Source organism: Triturus cristatus, chromosome 5_1 (assembly GCF_964204655.1).
Source record: "Triturus cristatus chromosome 5_1, aTriCri1.1, whole genome shotgun sequence".
Lineage (NCBI taxonomy): Eukaryota > Metazoa > Chordata > Amphibia > Caudata > Salamandridae > Triturus > Triturus cristatus.
The window spans coordinates 779,632,924-779,651,361 of NC_140587.1; the positions used below are offsets into that span (position 1 = coordinate 779,632,924).

The 18,438-nt window shown below is 47.3% G+C and overlaps 1 protein-coding gene across 1 annotated transcript in view; it reads right to left on the reverse strand.

The window, feature by feature from the left end:
• Nucleotides 1–18,438, reverse strand: part of LOC146831465 (phospholipase ABHD3-like) — a 287,309-nt gene that overhangs the window by 69,085 nt on the left and 199,786 nt on the right. Inside the window, exons 7-8 of the mRNA XM_085605781.1 lie at nt 15,902–15,950; nt 2,443–2,608 (exon numbers count right to left, since the gene is read on the reverse strand). Coding sequence (XP_085461907.1) covers nt 2,443–2,608; nt 15,902–15,950 — 215 coding nt within the window. The remainder of the gene's footprint in view (nt 1–2,442; nt 2,609–15,901; nt 15,951–18,438) is intronic.

Consider the following 18,438-nt stretch of genomic DNA (forward strand, 5'->3'; position numbering starts at 1 on the left):
TGATGATTGTGCCCCATGTCGTTCATACATTATCCATGCTACCTTTTCGGATTCCTGCTTCGTATTTTTCGCTGATCAATTCTATTTGTACAAAGTGTTTATGGAATAACAAATACCCCCGCATTGTTCTTATGAAACTCAAGCATCCCAAAACAGAAGGCGGTGTGCATTTTCCTGATTTTAAATCCTATCATTCTGCATCTTTAATTCATCACTTTTTTGCTTTAATTTATGATTTTGGTGATATCCCTATCCCTCGTTGGATTGTTTTTGAGTGTTCCCTATTAAAAGATTTTTCTTTTCGAAATATAATACATATGTCTAATTGTAACTTCATAGCAGATAATCCTATTTTAAAATACTCCCGACAATTAGTATATAATATTTTTTCCAACGGACTAGATTCATATCAATGTTTTTTGTCTTCCACTATTTGGTATAATACATTTATCAAATATAAACGTAAATCATTTTATTACAAACACTGGAAGGAGAAGGGAATTATTTTTATTCATCAATTAATCCAGCATAATTCTGTTATTCCCTTCCATGAATTACAATTACAGTATAATTTACCTGATTCATTTTTTAATGAGTATCTTTTAATATCAACAGCTTTGCAGTCTTATTTATCTTCCAACAATTTCCCTTTAGCTTCTCCCTTACTCTCTTCACCCTCACCGTTATATAGTGTTTCTCAGGAACATAGACCTAAGGCTGCTTTTATTTATAAGATGTTGTTATCACCTGGTACTGAACGACCTAAATCCCATGTCGAATTACTCTGGGAAGCAAACTTATTTTTGTCACTCCCTATCTCTTCTTGGGATAAATTATGGCTCAAGTTATTTAAAACTTCTATTGCCGCACGTATTACTCAATCCCATTACTTTACTTATAGTAGAACTGTTATTACCCTTGTTTCTATATCCAAGTTTTCCCCTACTTCCTCATCCCTATGTTGGTCTTGTTCTGAATACACTGGGACTTTAATTCCTCAACTTTATGATTGTTCTAATGTATTGAAGTTCTAGCAATCTATTTGGTCTAAATCTATGACAATATTTCAATGTAATATTCCATTAACTATACAAAATGTTTTTCTAGGTTCCTCCGCACCTGATTTTGATTTTTCTAATCATATTACTTTTCTGTTTGATTTATTTATTGCTCTAGCATTTAAAGTGATTTTGTCCTGTTGGAAAGATAACTCTAAATTATCATTATTAACTTGGTGGAACTATATTTGTGATGAACACAGAATTGCTACTGTTTCTTCTCTTACTCTTTCTCAGAAAATTAAATCTGACCTCCTTTGGCTACCCTTTACTTCTTATATTTCTACACATGCACCTGCATCTTAATTTCTTACTTTCTCTTAATCTCTATCTCTCTTTTATTCCTTTTTTCTCTCTTTCATTATTTTCTTCTTCACTTCTATATCTCTTTCTTTCCTCTTGTTTTCTTCTATCTTTTTTTCACCTCTTTGTATCTTCTTCTCTTTTGAATTATTTGCTCATGTTATCTTTTATATATTAATTGTTCTATTTTATTCAAAATGTGTTCATTTGCTTAATATATGTCTCTCCTTTTCTGAAAACTTAATAAAAAATTATTAAACAAAAAAAAAAGTATAAATTACTAAAATTGTCTCTTGGCAAAGAACAGTGCATAAAAACAATGAAACATGCACATCTATGCATATTCCAGAAACATTCGGAAGGTTCATACCTGTACAAGATTTACATCGAAGCACTTAATAAATTTGAATTAAAAAAACACAAAAAAATTGAAAGCAGACTAATTCTCAGGGGATTAAGAGGTAAAGCACAGACGGTCATGTCTCAGCAGTTTTCTCAAAATCTGTTTTGAAATAATCCTTCATGCAAGCACAGAGAGAGTCTTGTGAGTTCTAAAAATAAATAACACTGTAAAACCCCACACCCAGAGTGTGTATCAGCTCTGACTTATGTGCCCCGAAAATATAAACATTGAAAAGGCAAAGCATATAGCAATGCTTGGGCAATGCCTTTCCACGTGTCTCTACTACAGTACTGACCTCAGTTCTCAAGAATGGGCAATGTGCTTAAGTCTACTGTAAAACAAAAAAGTAAAAAAACTAAAATAAATGGACCGGTTCTCCTCGCCATCTCATCCCCCTCCCTGTGGTGAAATGTAATACATCTACGTACGATGGGCGAGTTTAGGAGTTCAGACTGCCCTCAAATTGCTAGATGTAAATGAAGTGATGTCTAAACATTATTTGTGTGTGTGCTAACAGTTGTGAATACACTTGTAAAGTCATTGCTCTACACCAAGGCAAACTAAGTAAATGTTTCAGACGCCACTCTTGTCATTTCGCCTGCGAAGTACCAGTCTGCCTCCCTCCCTGCCACTGTGTGGTCTTCCCTACTTGAGATGAGAATCAAAGTATGAACCTACCATAGCCGGGTGATAAAGCATCATCCAAGGCATTGAGGAATAGCACCGGTATCTCGACTGACTTGAGTTTGTGGCACAAGCTTGCATCCCTGTAGTAGTCGTCATTTGTGGGATAGCCAAACATGACTGAGGTAAGGCGTGTGTCAAACTCGCGGATGGTTCTAGCCTGCAGCAAAGAATTCAGTTAGGTAATGGCTTGGCTGATCATATAGGTGGGCAAGACATGTATATCACCTCTGACATTCACAAAGTCTTTTATTTGGGCGAGCAATACATGTATATCACCTCTGACATTCACAAAACCTTTCATATAGATGAGCAAGACATGTATATCACCTCTAACATTCACAAAGCCTTTCATATAGATGAAGAAGACATGTATATCACCTCTGACATTAACAAAGCCTTTCATATAGATGAGCAGACATGTATATCACCTCTGACGTTCACAAAGCCTTTCATAGAGGCGAGCAAGGCATGCATAGCACATCTGACATTCACAAAGCCTTTCATATAAACCCATCGTCCAATAACTTTAATGTTCAGGGGTTTCAATGCGTAACTCTTTGATTCAAAGGCATCCTTTCTTTCAAGTCTTTCCTATGTTTTTATTCCTATGCCTGGGTGTAGTGGCATCCATTTACACAGCTACTGTTTGGAAACATGACCAATAGGAGTCCATGTACAGGGTGAGTTTATTTCTAATTTTACTAATATATTTAACACTTTAAGTTTTTATTCTTAACAGGCGTATCAATGTATGTAATATTTGTGGGTTAAAATATGTTTTCGCCGAGGTTACAGGTCAAAGCACATTTAAAGGAGCCATGTGGCGACCATACTCATTTTAGCAAGACATGAGGTGAATAAAAGAAAAAGAGAGAACAGTAGCCAATCAGTAACCCACCCCCCCATTGACCCCCCCCCACTCCCCACTACCACCCAAGTTCTGGAAGACTTTTGCTGCCTCTCAGAAACTCTTGTGTCTTTTAGGTCGAGGCTAGGCAGCGCTTGCGCAGTCTCTTCAAGACATGTTGTTTATACTTTATGGGCTTAGAGCCCACACATTGCTTTTGATTTGTTTCTTTCAGTGTCATTTAAAAATCCTTGCTTTAAAGTGGTTAATCAGTCCTATTTGTCCCTCCGTTTCGTAGGTTGTTCCCTCCCACGGAACACCACCTCATTACTTGTAACCTTACACTTGTCCCATTTTAGGACTGTGAAAGGGACTACTTTTCCTTTCTCTAACAGCATCTCATATGAGCACTGGATGTTTTCCATCGTACCGAGGTCAGTTTCTGTAAACAGGGCTGTAAATCATGTTCTTATTTCCTTACATTAACTATACAAAGACCGAGGTCAAATGTTAGAGGCTGTTTTCCAAGGGTGCCTGTTTGTATGCGCCCGCCGCTTTCAAGCACCCGAGCTGCCCCTGTTGCGCTTCTTTTGCAGCAACAGAGCTGCAGGGACTACATGCTCCATTGGGCCCAGCACTGGTTTGCTTTTGTGCTGACGTTTTGGGCTGCCTGCGGTGGTGTTTGTTTTCTTCAGCCCTTGATGACAAGGTGGTGATTTTATTCAGGACTCAAAACACAAACAGCCCCTACTGGCTGTGTCAATGTTTGTTTTATGTTTTTTAATGTTCAACCCAACTGAATAACTCTGACATGCCTGGGTTGCACTGAGAGAGGATGCTGTGGTTTCCTGCCTATTCTGTGGGGACCCTGGTTGATGCCTGCAGTTGAAGACGGGACTAGCCTCTTCAGGAAACTGCTTCCGGGGGCAGAATTCGGAGCCCAGGTGGTTGCCCAGCAGGTCTCCTGGGAATGTGTATGCAGTGTGCACTTTCAACAGAAGCCTGGCCTCGTCTCCTAGGCAATTCGGAACAGGCCTCATCACAGGGACATCTGGTTTCCTTACAAGCCTCTTGTTAGATTTACAGGGCTTGTTTGTGTCCATATATGTATCTCTCAGTCACGGCCCGGTGTGCCTTGGTAGGACTCGAGGGCATGCTCGCCGCTGCAGTAAACTATGTGCCCAGCTATTTCTTACCCAGGGTCATGGGATAAGTCCTGAAAATCCCAGATCTTTCCTGAAGCTTCATGTGAACTTGAGGACATCAGGTCTGGTCCACGACTACTGTGCCGTCCTTGAGATGTGCGCAACGCCCACGCTTTCGCCCGGTAATCGCCCCCCACATAGCAAACTACCCCTCATTCTCCCAGCCTTCTCATAAACATGCAACCACTCTCCACAGCTCAAGGCCCAGATAGATTCTTGCCATTTAGGAAAACCTGATAAGTGACTGATTGCCCCAGCCCTGCCAGCTAATCAGAGATGCTAGACTGATAAGAAATCTTTCTGGTGCCCTATATGCCAGCAGAGGTGGTGGGCGCTAACTTCCTACTCCTACGTTATACCACTGTGACTCCTCAGATCTCTGTTATCAGCACTGATGACTCGGACTCCCATCCTTCGGAGGATAAGCAGCGAAAACCATTAAACTGATGAGTCGCGACGCTTACTGAAGCCTCGAGATAACTCACAAAGTGGACACCTGGTTTCGCCTCTTGACACAGGTTGATCCTGGGCAGGGCGCTATCTCCCCATGGCTTGGAAAGGTTAGGTCTGCAGGTCAGGTGTTGAGTTCCCATCAGCTTGCCCTCCTCTCTCCTTGAATTATTCCTTCTCTCTCCTTGAATTGTTCCTGGCCTGTTGTGGCAGGCTGCCAAAGATGTACCTTCCATTTTCCACTGCATTTCCTTACTGACAGTACAAAATAGATCGAATTTAGGCTTGGCCCAGTTACAGATCTATTGTTCATCTCCGCTTCCACGAGTTGATCGCTTTCCAGAGATTTCAGAAGCAGCTCTTGGCAAAATGTGACGTCCTTGCCAAGTGTCAGATGCGGTTCTAGGTTTTCATTCTTTTGGGTTACTAGTAATTAGTTTTATACTGATAGTTTAGACTACAAATAAAATATTGAAAGTGTGAGAGCAGAGTTCCCTTGAAAGTGTGAGAGCAGAGTTCCCTCCAGATTGGTACTCTGGGCCCTGTACAGCTCCCAGCGCAGCACGTGCTCTCTCACACACACACCCTCTCAAGACTAGGCAGCACATGCGCTGTCTCTTTGAGACATACTGTAATCACTCTGTAGGCTTACAGCTCTCCCATTGCCTTTGTATTTGTTCCTTTGATTGTCATTGAAAAAGGCTTGCTTGCTAGCGGGTAATCGTTTCTCTTTGTCCTGCCTTGTGCTCATTTGTTTCCTCTCACGGCGCGGTGCCTAGCTACTGCTATTGTCCCACTTTGGTTCTTATTGCTTTGTCTTTGGGTCTATTTTTTTTCCTTTCCTGTTGTGGGAGATTAAAGGCATCGTAAGCCTGAGCATGTATCTCCACAGCACGTAGCAGTTGAACGTTGTCACCCTTACAGAGAGCGCGCGCTGTGCAAGGCAGCCACAAAAAGTGAATTCACATGCCTTAAATTACAACCGTTCTGGGTCTTTCTTTTTTTTTTTTTTTTTTTTTTTTTTGAAACCGTTTATTGCAGTTTATAGAAGTTACAGGTATGGGCCTACAACCACACGGCCGGCCGCTAGAGCATCAAAAGCATATTACATACATACAGCAAAAAGCTTTCTCAGCGGTGCACAGTAGGAAGACAGGAGTGATCAATGGTGCAGGCCTCACAGCTCCATGCCCACAGTACGGTTCCATTTTCTTAACGCAAAACAACGTAAACAAACCACAACCGCAAGGCAACCCTCGATCCAAAGTGACAGCACGTGCTCCATAAGTGGGGGATCCAAACCAGCAGCAAAATTCTGAAGAGGGGGACGGGAGTAGATCAGGGACTGGGGGACCGCGCGCCCGCGGCCAAGGGAGGGGCGCCATCTAGGGAGACGGAGCCGGCGAGGCCGCCGGTAGCAGCGGCGGCTCACAAATACCCCCGCGGTAGGCGTTCCAGGGGCCCCAGAGTTTCATCCACGCCCCAGGCTTACCCCTCGCCACATACACCACCTTTTCACGAAACATACACCAATCCATATGCTCTTTCCAGGCCGACACCGCAGGGGGCCTCTGGGATCCCCACAATTGGGCAATATCACGCTTGGCTATCATGTATCCCAGAGTCACCCACCGCGCCTGCGGGACCGAGTAGTCATTTGGTTCCCAGACATTCAGCAAGCATCTCCTCGCTTCAGGCAGCAGCGCGACACGCGTAACCATTCGTAGAACCTCATGCACACCACGCCAGAATCGCTCCACCTTCGGGCACTCCCACAGTATATGCATGAAAGTCGCCAACGCACCACAGCCACGCTTACACATTCCATCACCGGCAAAACCCATACGTAAAAGCCTTGGCCCCGTCACGTAGACCCGGTGAAGGATCTTGAGCTGGACGAAACGAAGGCGAGCCGGGATGGCCACCTCTTTCGGAGAGGCCACCGCGGAGATCCAATCCTCGTCGTCCAGCTCCAGCCCGTCGGCAACCCAAGCCTCGCGGAGACTAGTCAGCAGACACGATCTATCGTTAATCAATTTTTTGTATATGAGGGAGATCGTGCTGTCCGGGACATGGCCATCTAGCACTCTGTCCTCCAGGGGGGAAGACTCCGGAATGGATGCAACATCCGGGAAGACGGAGCCCAGCGCATGGCGGACCTGTAGGTACCGAAAGTACTCACTGCCCTGCAGCTGAAACTCCGCCTGCAGCGTCTCAAAAGTTTTGAATCCCCCCCTCGTCCAGAGATCTCCCACCGTGCTGATTCCGATCGTGTCCCACTTCTCGAAGCCCTTCGACGTCCACAGGGAGCCCAACCTCTCAGATGCATACAGCGGAGACGCTCGGGTCAAACGGTCCTTCCACCCCATAGCTGCATTAGCCGCGTGCCAGACACGCACCATGACACGCGTCGGTCCCGTCAAACGGGAGTCGGGCGCGCCAGAGTAGAGCGCTCGATTATAATCGCCACCGGGCAGAAGCGTCCTGTCCATCTCAAATGCCGGGTTCAAGGCGGGCCCGTAAAGGCCATGATTAATTGCAGCTAGTTGGGAGGCCCAGTAGTACCGTTTGATGTCCGGGAGGGCAACCCCTCCATCGTACCACGGGAGCGTCAATTTAGCCAGAGCAATACGCGGCCTCCCGTCCCAGAACAGGCGCCGCTGGAGGCCCTCCACCTCGCGAAAGTAGCGTGCCGGGACCAGGTCCATGGTATTCTGGAGGGCGTAGAGGAAGCGCGGCAGGGACATCATTTTAAATAAGGCCGCTCGGCCGAGCGGCGAGAGCGGCAGACGCCGCCAGCGCACCACGTCCTCCCTCAGACGCTGGAGGGGGGGCAGCAAGTTCCGCTCATAGCGGGCCTCCGGGTCAAGAGTGATATATATACCCAGGTACCGGAAACCCTGGGAGGCAATCTGGATCGGACAGTCCCGTGGCAAGACCGGGGCCTCCCCGGAGAGCACATAGACACAGGATTTCGCCCAGTTGATGACCAGGCCTGAGTTGCGACCGAAGGAGCGCAAAACATCAACCAGGACGATCAGTGACTTGCGCGGGGAGGCGAGATACAAAAGGATATCGTCAGCATAGAGGGACACGCGGTCCTCATGCTCGGGGGTCCAGCGGAGACCACGGATAGAAGGGTGCCACCGCAACCACTCCGCCAGGGGCTCCATGGCCAGGGCGAACAGGAGAGGCGACAGGGGACAACCCTGTCGCGTGCCCCGCCCCAGCGCGAATGGGGCAGATACTCGCCCGTTCACCACCACCTGCGCCAACGGGCCCGAATAGAGCAATTTGACCCAGCTGACGAAACCCGGGCCGAACCCAAACTTCGCCAGCATCGCCCAAATATATGGCCATTCGAGCGTATCAAACGCCATGGTGGCGTCCAAGGACGCCAAGATGGCCGGCTCCCGCACAAATGGGACACGCGCGAGCACCCCGTGTAAGCGCCGCAGATTAAGCGCCGTGTTGCGGTGTGGTATAAAGCCCGATTGGTCTTGGTGGACCAAATCGCCCACCACGCCAACCAACCGGTTGGCCAACACCTTGGCGAGGATTTTGGGCTCCGCGTTCAGAAGCGAAATCGGCCTATAGGATGTGACCCGCTCACGGGGCTTCCCCTCCTTATGGATCACCACAATTGTAGCCAGACGCTGGTCCGGCGGGAGGGAGCCCTGCGAGTGGGCCGCAAGGAACATCGCGCGCAGGTGGGGCGCCAACACATCCGGGCGTAGCTTGTATAGCTCAATGGGAATACCATTGGGGCCCATGGCCTTGCCGGATGCAACCGAGCGAATAGCCGAGGCAATTTCGTCCGAGGTGGGCGGGGCATCCAGCGAATCCCTGTCCTCCACCGTAAGGGAGGGCAGTGCGATGTCCCGAAGCAAGGCATGGGAATCTTCCTCCGAGCAGGGAGAAACCGGGGAGTAAACTTCGCGGAAATAATCCGCGAAGCAGGAGACAATGGCTTCCGGCTCAGTGACGCACACACCATCCACGCTCTCAATCAAAGGCACCACGCGGCTCGCTCTTTCCCTCTTGTCCAACCACGCAATCAATTTGCCAGCCTTGTCACCCACATCATACAATCGCCCCTGCTGCTCTCTACTGAGGCCCCTGGCCGCCTCCGTGACGAGGGCCCGATAGGCCGCCTGCTTTAAGTGCAAAACATGCAACTTGGCGTCTGTTACCCCGCTCCCCAGGTCACCCTCCAGTTCTGCAATCTCGGCCTCAACCCGGGTCACCTCCTCCCGCTCGCGCCGCCGGGCATTGGAAATAAAGGAGAGGGCCTCCCCTCTAAGAACCACCTTGAAAGCCTCCCACAGGGAGATGGCAGACGGGACCGACCCCACATTCTCATCGAAATAGCGCTGTAAGGATTTGATCAAGTCGGCACGAATGGTGGGGTCGCGCAAATACCATGCATTGATCGGGGCCACTCTGCCATCCCCCCTCGGGAAGACATCGAAATGCAACAACAATGGGGAGTGGTCTGAGATACCCCGTGCCAAATGGCGCACCTCCCCCACCCTCCCTGCCTGGGCCGCCGGGACAAGGATGTAATCAAGCCGCGAGAGGCTACCATGGGCCCCCGAGTGGAAGGTGTACTGTTGCAATACGGGATGCTTTAAGCGCCAGCAATCCACCAGGCCCAGCGTGTCTAAAAGGCCGGGCAGCCACGCCTGTGCCCGGGGGAGGTCCCTAGGGGGATGGCGATCCATAGACCCAGAGGCAACCGCGTTAAAGTCCCCTCCAACCACCAACAGGCCACCCGGAAGGTCCAGAAGGAGGCGCCCCAGGTCCGCAAATGTAGTGGCTTGTAACCCAGGCGGGACGTACACTGATATAAAGATAAACACTCTACCCTCCATTCGTCCCACCAGAACAGTGTAACGTCCCCTCTCATCATGGCGCACCTCGTCAATCTCCAACGGGAGCGAGTTCTTGACCATAATACCCACCCCCCGCGAGCCCGAAGTGAAGCCGGAGTGGGCCGCCAAACGATATCCCCGCCGATTCATTGCATGAAAGGTGTTACCTATAAGGTGTGTCTCCTGCAGGAAGACAACATCTGGAGAAATACGTTTTAAATACTGCAGGACCACACCACGCTTAATCCTATCCCCCAGGCCGTTAACATTCCATGACAACACAATCAAATCCCTACCCCCCATCATACGTCAAAACAATCGGTCGCCCCCCACCGAGCATCTTAAAAACAACAAAACAGTTGCGGGTTTGCCTTGCGGTGCTAACAAACAACACACCCCCCCCACCCCCCGGTCCCAACAGAACTCCCCCCTCCCTGCACCCCTGCATGAGCCCAGACAGCCCCCCCAAAGTGCAGTGTGCCTGTCGCCCCATAGCTAAGTACTAACTAGTCCCCCCGAGGAGGAGGGAAGCCCCCAGCAGACCCCACCCGACCTCCCTGGGAGGGGAACATACGAAAGCAATATATGGTAAAGGAACAATATCCAGAGCAAGGCCTATACAGTCACCCCTCAATTCTGATCCGGCGGGCCCTCCCCGCCAGCCGCGCCCCCCCCACCCCGATCTCCAGGCAAAGTATCTAACCAGTCCCCAGCCACCTCGGGCCGGTCGAAGAAGTGCGTACGGCCATCCACCTCCACCCTCAGCTTAGCCGGAAAGAGCATTGAGTACTTGAGGTTTAGGTCCCTTAGGCGACGTTTAATACCAAGAAAGCTCTGTCGCTGCTTCTGGACCGCCGGAGTAAAGTCTGGGTAGAAGTGTACATCCATGTTGTCCAGCCTGACCGGTCCCTGTTGCCTGGAGGTCTGGAGGATGGCGTCCCTGTCCCGGAAATTAAAAATCCGGGCAATAATAGGCCGCGGCGGTGCACCGGTCTTAGGGCGGCCCCCAGGGACCCGGTGGGCACGCTCCACCGCAAAAAGCTTACTCAGCCCCCGGGGCTGGAGATGGGTCAGGATCAGTTCTTCCACGAAGAGATCTGCCGCCTCCGCCTCTCGGCCCTCCGGCACACCAATAATGCGAACATTGTTCCTCCGGGCCCGACCCTCGGAATCCTCCAGTCGCCGGTCCATCAGGGCGCTCGCCTGGCCAAGCCGGCGCACCTCCCTCTGGAGGGCCACCACGTCCGTAGTGAGGCTCGTTGTGGTGTGGGCCAGGGAGTCAACTCGGTCGTTCGTTTTTGACAAGTCTGCCCTCACAAGGCCCACATCCACCAGGACCGAGTCAATTTTTTGCGCCAAGGTATCGAAACGCTGGTCCACTGAGGCCTTCATCTCTGCGATGGCGCCCATGACGTCCCGGAGGGTCAGATCCACCGGTTGGGCAGGCGCCTCCGTCGGGCCCACCAGGGATGACCGCGATGTCTCCGGAGAACCCTTCTGGAGCGTATAGCGATCCATACTATTGGCCTGGTGCGCCGTGCCACGGCGGGTTGTCTTCATCTTCGCCCGGTCGCCATCTTGTTTGGTGGACATGCTGGCCCTTCCACCGTCGTGCCAAGATCTCCAAACGGGACGCCACACCAAATCACGGGTGTCAGGGGGGGGGGCGGGGGCGACCACCGGGCCGCGGGTCAACCCACCGCCGGCGGGTCAGCCGGGCACCTGGACAAGGCAACACCACCGCACCCCGCTCCGCAGCCCGACCCCGCCTGAGGCAAGGAGGGCGCAAAAGCGAAAGTGAAAGTGCGGGGTACGCGAGTCGCCCAGCCCCGCTCGCCGCTGTTATTCACTTCGTCCCCGGATCGCCCCACTACTCCAATCCGGGGGGCCGGCGAGGAGAAGGCCGCAACCTTCAGTCGATGCTCCCACCGGTGTTCGGGGTCCGATTCGAGCCCAAAAAACGGGTGGCGCCTCAGCTCGGGTTCACCGACACAGTCCCCTCAACAAGGACAGGATATCGCCAGGATTAATTCAGGAGGTCGCGGAGGTCCTCGGGAGCCTCGCACCTACGCGGCCATCTTGGTTGCGCGCTAGGCTCCTCCTCCCGTTCTGGGTCTTTCAACTTGAACTGAGGTACAGTTTTTTCCCTCCTTCCAGTCCATCTCAAATTTCACAGCTCCCCGCGCCATAGCAGGCCTCCGGTGGCAACAGACCATAGTGATTCCCAGAATAAAACAGGAATTAAAGTCCTCTCTTCCACTCATCTTATGAAGGGAAGTGCACACCGAGGAGCTCATCCACTCCAGCTCTATGCCAAGCGAGACATCTATATTACAGGGAAAGGCTTCCCCTCGCGCACAGAGGGCTATGCTGTGCAGCGAGGTCACAGCGTGACGAGCAGAGGCAGCATTGAGTTATTGTACATGAGGAGGGGAGCTGGCTTACATGGGTATAATTCCATTTGCGGTGTCCACCTATTCCTAAAGTATTTAATTATTGTGAGTTTCAGCGTTCGCTCTTACAGGAGTAAGGGCATTGCTTCATTTCAACACATTCCTTCGATTGTTTATGATTTCTGCCTCTGCTCTCCCATTGTTTTGTGCGTTCCAGCGCCAATGGGGTTAATTTTTCAAACGGTATTTGCACAGAAATTTGAAATTATGTTTTTTCTTTTACAATTGCGTCTGTCAAGCTTAAAAATATGACCTGCATGAAATAGTTCCATAAAATGAGAAACATACAAAGAATAGAAAGCAATGAAGAGCAGCTTTTGTTATTTAAAGCCTTTTTATGGAGAGTGCATTCTTTATATTCTTTTAGACTCCATTTCCAAGAGGCCCAATGAAAGCGCCTCTTTTCCTTTTAGTATAAGGTATGCAGGATTACGCTTCATCACCATTGTCCTTCATCTGTCTCTCCGATTTGGCACATGACGCTCTTGCACTTATCCACCAGCAGAGCATTTCCGGTTTGAGTCCTGCGTTTGTAAAAGGGCTGCTTTTCAAAGAAGGCTTATGACATAGACCCGGTGAGGTATGCACTGGCCATGGCAGGATGCGGGTAACCAATGTAGGAGGCCATTAACTAGCATAAAATTAGAGTAACAAGTTTTGGTGCTTTCTTTATTTCGTAGTGGAGTATTGCATAGTGGGCCTTTTGGTCCAACTTACTGTGCTTCTGTTCGTGGTGGCTTGACAGGAAGAGTAAAATGTAAGTTGTGTGCGTGTGCAGAGTAACTCTCACTGCGACCACTGTGTTGCTAACGTTGCATGAGCATAACTTGTTTAATTTTATTATGCTGCCTGGAATTTTGAATGTGATATATCACTGTCAACATGAATCATGTCATTTAGGAAGTGTTGTTTTTACTTAGTTTCGATACATTGTGCATAAAAAACTTTTTTGAGTGGAAATAGCTGCGCAGGTGAAATTGCTGTGACCGAGAAGGCATTGACTTGCGGCAGCCAGGATGGGTATGTCGAATGCATGTAATTAGCTCTCTGTCAAATGAAAAATGAGGTTTCAGGTGTGTCTCCAGCTGGACAGATGTGTAGGTCAGTGCGCATGATGTGTGTTCTGCTGCCCGGCAGGCCACAGCTGTGGTTGGCAGTCGGGTTACGTGTTAATCCACTTGCCTGTTTCTTTGTGTGCCTGTTGACCAGCCTTACATTTTATGTCCTCCCTCAACTCTGTTTGTTAAGTCTGGTGTAAATATTTGCTCATCATTATTTCAGCATGAGCAAGTAACTAACTGTGAGTGATAACCAAATTATTTAATGAGAATAGGAAAGTGATTGTTCCAGAAAATACATTAACAACTTATTCAGGAATTAAGCTATAACTGAACCTCCCAGGATAATGTGCTGCATGGCTAAACACTTATAAGGTCCCAAAGGCGAGAACAATTGGCTATGCCAATGCTTGTTTGATTGTGTTTTTGCCAGAGTCCTGACTTCTGGTAAAATGTTGCAATCGTGAATGGCCAAGAAAGGATCAATAATGTTGAGAGAAAAAAGGAGTTGAGCAGGTGTTGCGTAAAGCAAAACAGTTTACTATTAAAAGACGCACCGTGATTATGGTCCAGCTATGGAAGTAATAAAATGGGTATTTGTTCATAATATCGCATACAACGTCAAACATTAGCGAGTGCCATTTTGAGGATGCTTCTTTCAAGGCTTATCCAAGAAATAGGAAAAAGAGGCAAATATTCAGATTATACTAATTCCGCATTTACACTCGGCAGCAGGGGTTCTGAGGTACAGAAGACCTCCATGCTGAATATATTTTGTGAGGCTTGAAGTTTGGCACTCAGCTAGTCAAAAAGGCTTACACAAACTCTGTGCATGGAAGGGCTCCTTTTAACCCTGGTTGTCTGGTATGGCCGCCTAAAGCATCGTCAGACTGCGTGCAGCCGCCAGACTCTCAAAGATCATGGAAGGTTATGAGAGCCCTGAAATTTGTCCACCTCTCTATTACACTTACTTCATCTCATCACCTCATGTCGCCTCAAAACTCAACCTGGCAACTGGAGTCCATTTTTAGGCCCCACTGAAATAAGCGAAGCCCCTGCTCGGCTTAAAGAAAGAGATTAAGTACTTCATAAGGACCCTTAGACTAAGGGATTTGAAGTACTATTACAAACAAACCTTTCAGCTCAGTGAAACCGACATACTAACGCTTTTCCGCTGGTCAGCAATCGTTACGATTGCCGGCCAGGTGAAGCTGGGGCATAATATGGTGGCGGTGCCTAGAAGGCACTGCCATCCATATTATGATGCCTGGTTCAGAAGGCCTTTCCATGGCGGCAAAGCTGCCATGGGAAGGCTGGCGGAAATTGCTTTGGGGGCCCGTGGCGGGCCCCCGGGGGGGATGGGGGGCTGCACTTGGGGGGTACCTATGGTACCCCCCTTCATTGCCATGCACAATGTGGCAGGGACTGTGCGGTGCCTGCCAGGTTGTGCATGGCAATGCGCAACATGCCTCTTTGGCATGAAACTTTGACTAATGGGGCCCCAAGTGAGGAACTGAGATCCCCTTTACAGAATAAAAGGAAAACAGAAAGTAACTGTGCCTCTTCACGGAGGCGCGACATGTAATTATAGACCAGAGCAAGATAACCCAATGAGCTGTCAGTCTAGGGAAACTTTGTAGAGCTGTTTAGATTTATTTACTTATTATTATTATTATTTTTTAAGAAAAGCTTTTCTTGGATGAGTATGAAGATCTGTGTTAGATGTGTATCTGAAATAAGTAATTTCACTTGCTGGTAGTCTCAATACTGAGGGCATGTAATAAAAAACATGGGGTCTGGACTAAAGTTTTAGTTATTTGCGCATCTTACAATAACCATCAGTAGAGTCTTCGGACACCGCCTTAGGCTGGGTTAAAGTGCTATCTGTCAAATACAAGAAGAGGGTTGAGAGAGGTGGAGTTTTAGGAAAGATGGCCCAATTTTTCCTACCCCTGGGCATTGTTGGACCGAAGGATGGCCCTGGTACAAATACCAGAATTCAAAGAAAAACAGTGTTTGTTAAGCCTCCTGCACCAGACACACAACAAAATGGGATCAATTCCTCTCTGTATTTTGAACTAATACAAAAATGCATTTATTGATATTCCAATAATCTTGAGTGAACTGATCAAGGGGCACTTATTAGATGGCATAGGGGACTATGTCACGGACAGGGGTGGAATAATAGGGTCATCACCAGCGGTGACAGTAGGCAGTCCGATAGAAGGGATTCTGACCATGACCTTCTAAGTGTTTCTTTGGGCTTTGCCACTTATCCTTTTCACAAAGTAAGTACTGATTACATACGAAAAGTGAGAGGAGAATGGGCGTGAAACGAAGCTCTTCATTATGTGTTTTCAAGCAAGAAGGGCATTTCTAGTTGTAAATACAGTGCAAAAAACAGCGGGTGTCATTTCTTTATAAAAGCTGAGTGGTGCCAGGGCACTGCCTCTCTGGTGCGGCTATAAAAGGTCACACTAGCGAGGGGGTGACTTTAAACTAAAGCAAAACTTGAGGAATGAAAGGAGGACCGTGAATATCTAAACAAGTTTTGTGGACATACCTTCATGATGTGATCAAAATCAAACAGCTTCTCCAAAATACGTCGGTGTCTGAAAAATATAAAACAGTTTGACGTTTGATAAGAAAGTCACGCCAAAAAGAAAAGGAGGGTAATAATTAAGACGTTAGGAACAAATATATTAAACAGCAGCAATGATTAATTGAATGCTAACATTGGTATTTGCATTCAACTTTGTAAGATAAACATTGTTTTTTCCAAAGGGAATTCCTGTCCCAAACAGAAAAAAACACATTTTCCTCCACTTTCCTATGTTACTACTCCACCTCCCCCCAACAACATCCCCCCTAGCATGTCTCGCTAGAAAAACAAACTCTGAAGTTCAATGGATGGGAGTTTCCCCTCTGAGGTGGGTGGCAGGCTGCATGCTCCCTGTCCACAGCTTCTTTATCCGCCACTTGTAGTGAGGAGCAAACATCCCCTGCCCCCAATCTTGGCCATTAAAATCTGCTCTATATGTGCAGCTCAACAAAACACAATAGTATTGGTCTTCAGAAGACAGGTTTTCAAGTTTGAAAACAGTTGCAGCCACTCGGCTAAATTTAAGTTTTCCATCTGGTAGGCAGATATTCCTACCTGGAAGCACTGTTCCTTTCCCTAAAAACAGCAGCTGCTATGAAACTGGGAGCAGTTTTGCTGGGAAATAGGTCGGATACCATTTTCTAAATCTGGTAGGCTAAACTTAACATGGTCCCTACTATCCAGGCTTAACCAAGAATAGTAATTAGTGTCAACCATCTACATGGAAACCAATACAGACAATACAATCTGAGGAAAAAAGTTAAATCTTGACAGACTTAAATATAAGTAGGTGGTAACAGGACAGCCACCAAGAGGATGCATTCACTGGAGTTTTGTCACAATGGCAGAGCCATTGGTAAAAGCAAGGGGTGTTAAAGCCTAAATGTTTCATAAAATTTCCCTTGGTTAACAATGAAGAAAACGTGCCTGACATTAGAAATGCATTTAACTTCGCGTCTCTAGAAGAGAAATAGAAAAACATAGATAAATAAACCATAGGAAAAGATGCTTTTTGAAAGTGTAAAAAATAAACGTGCAGCTTAAATAAGTAGTAGGCTCTCATATCCAATGTGCTTCTACGACTAGGCCTGAAAAATATTTTGCCCACTTATGCTCGACATTAAAATAAAATACCTTCCAGAGACTGCTGACCTAATCCTCTAACTAAAAAATCATTCATCATTTTAAAAAATGCTGCTCTAAGAGAAATGTATTTCTTTTGCTTCCTCAAACCATATGATGTATTTCTTTTGTTTTCTCACACCACATGATTTTCCTCATTTCACTAAACAATGTATTCTGTTGTATATTATAATTAGGGCTCCCGGTTTTAAAATGTGTTTTTTTTTTTTACAAAGTTTGAGGTTAGCAAGGGTTCTGGGTAATAGAACGTGGTGAGAGCCACTCAAGTCATCCCATCCTAGATTCCTCTGGGTGACTAGTTTTAAAAAATGTATATGTTTGCGAGGTTTTCCTAGGTGCCGGCTGAGCTTGGGTTCAAAATCCACAGCTAGGCACTTTGCAAAAAAGGGTCTGTTTTCACTGTAAAAATGTGGAGTGTCCACGTTGCGTTTTGGGCCGTTTCCTGTAGCGGGCACTAGGCCTACCCACACAAGTGAGTTACCATTTTTATCGGGAGACTTAAGGGAACACAGAATTGAAGAGCAACTGCTATTAACCTATTGACTTTCAATGCATTCCCGCCTTCCAAATGTAAGACGATGTGTAAAAAAGAAGTCACATGGTAGTATGGGTATCCACAATTTCGGAGATGTGCAAAAAGCTACTGTTTCTAAACTTTATATTTTGTTCCCATTTACGAAATACATAGGTGTATTTCATACCTATTTTTCACAGTTTTATTTTTCCAAATGAATTGCTATATACGCGGTACACAATAAAAAAACATTGTTAGACGCTGCTCAGTTATTGGCTTTGGGCTCCTTGGGTTCTTGGTTAACCTACAAGTCCTATATATACCCACAACCAGAAGGGTCCAGCGGATGTAAAGGTATACTGCTTTAAATAATCTGTCATTCTTAGAAGACGTTACAGGTGAAAACGTTGCCACAAATGGCTGTTTTTTTTCAACTCATTTTCAATTTTTCCAATCGCCTAGCAGCGAAGGGGTTAATAAGATTGTGGGAAACATAAAAATAAACAAGCATTGGTAAAGCCAGTAGGTCTGATATTGTTGGTCAGCCTTTTGGTTTTGTCAATGCGTGACTTGTTTTGGCATGGTTAGTGTAAAACTTTATTGGTGTGGGAGCTGCCAGGCCTGCACCATTATAACAAACATTGGCAAAAGCAAAAGTTGTTTTGGTCTCAAAAAGCACACATTGATTGCCACAGTAGTTCCTGGCACTGAACAAAACAACTGTGTGTCAATATGATACTTGTGAAAGAACAGAATGCTGTTACTCACAGTGACGCTAGCCGAGAGAGAGAGAGAGAGAGAGAGAGAGAGAGAATTTTAACAAACACTAAAGGTCATGGTT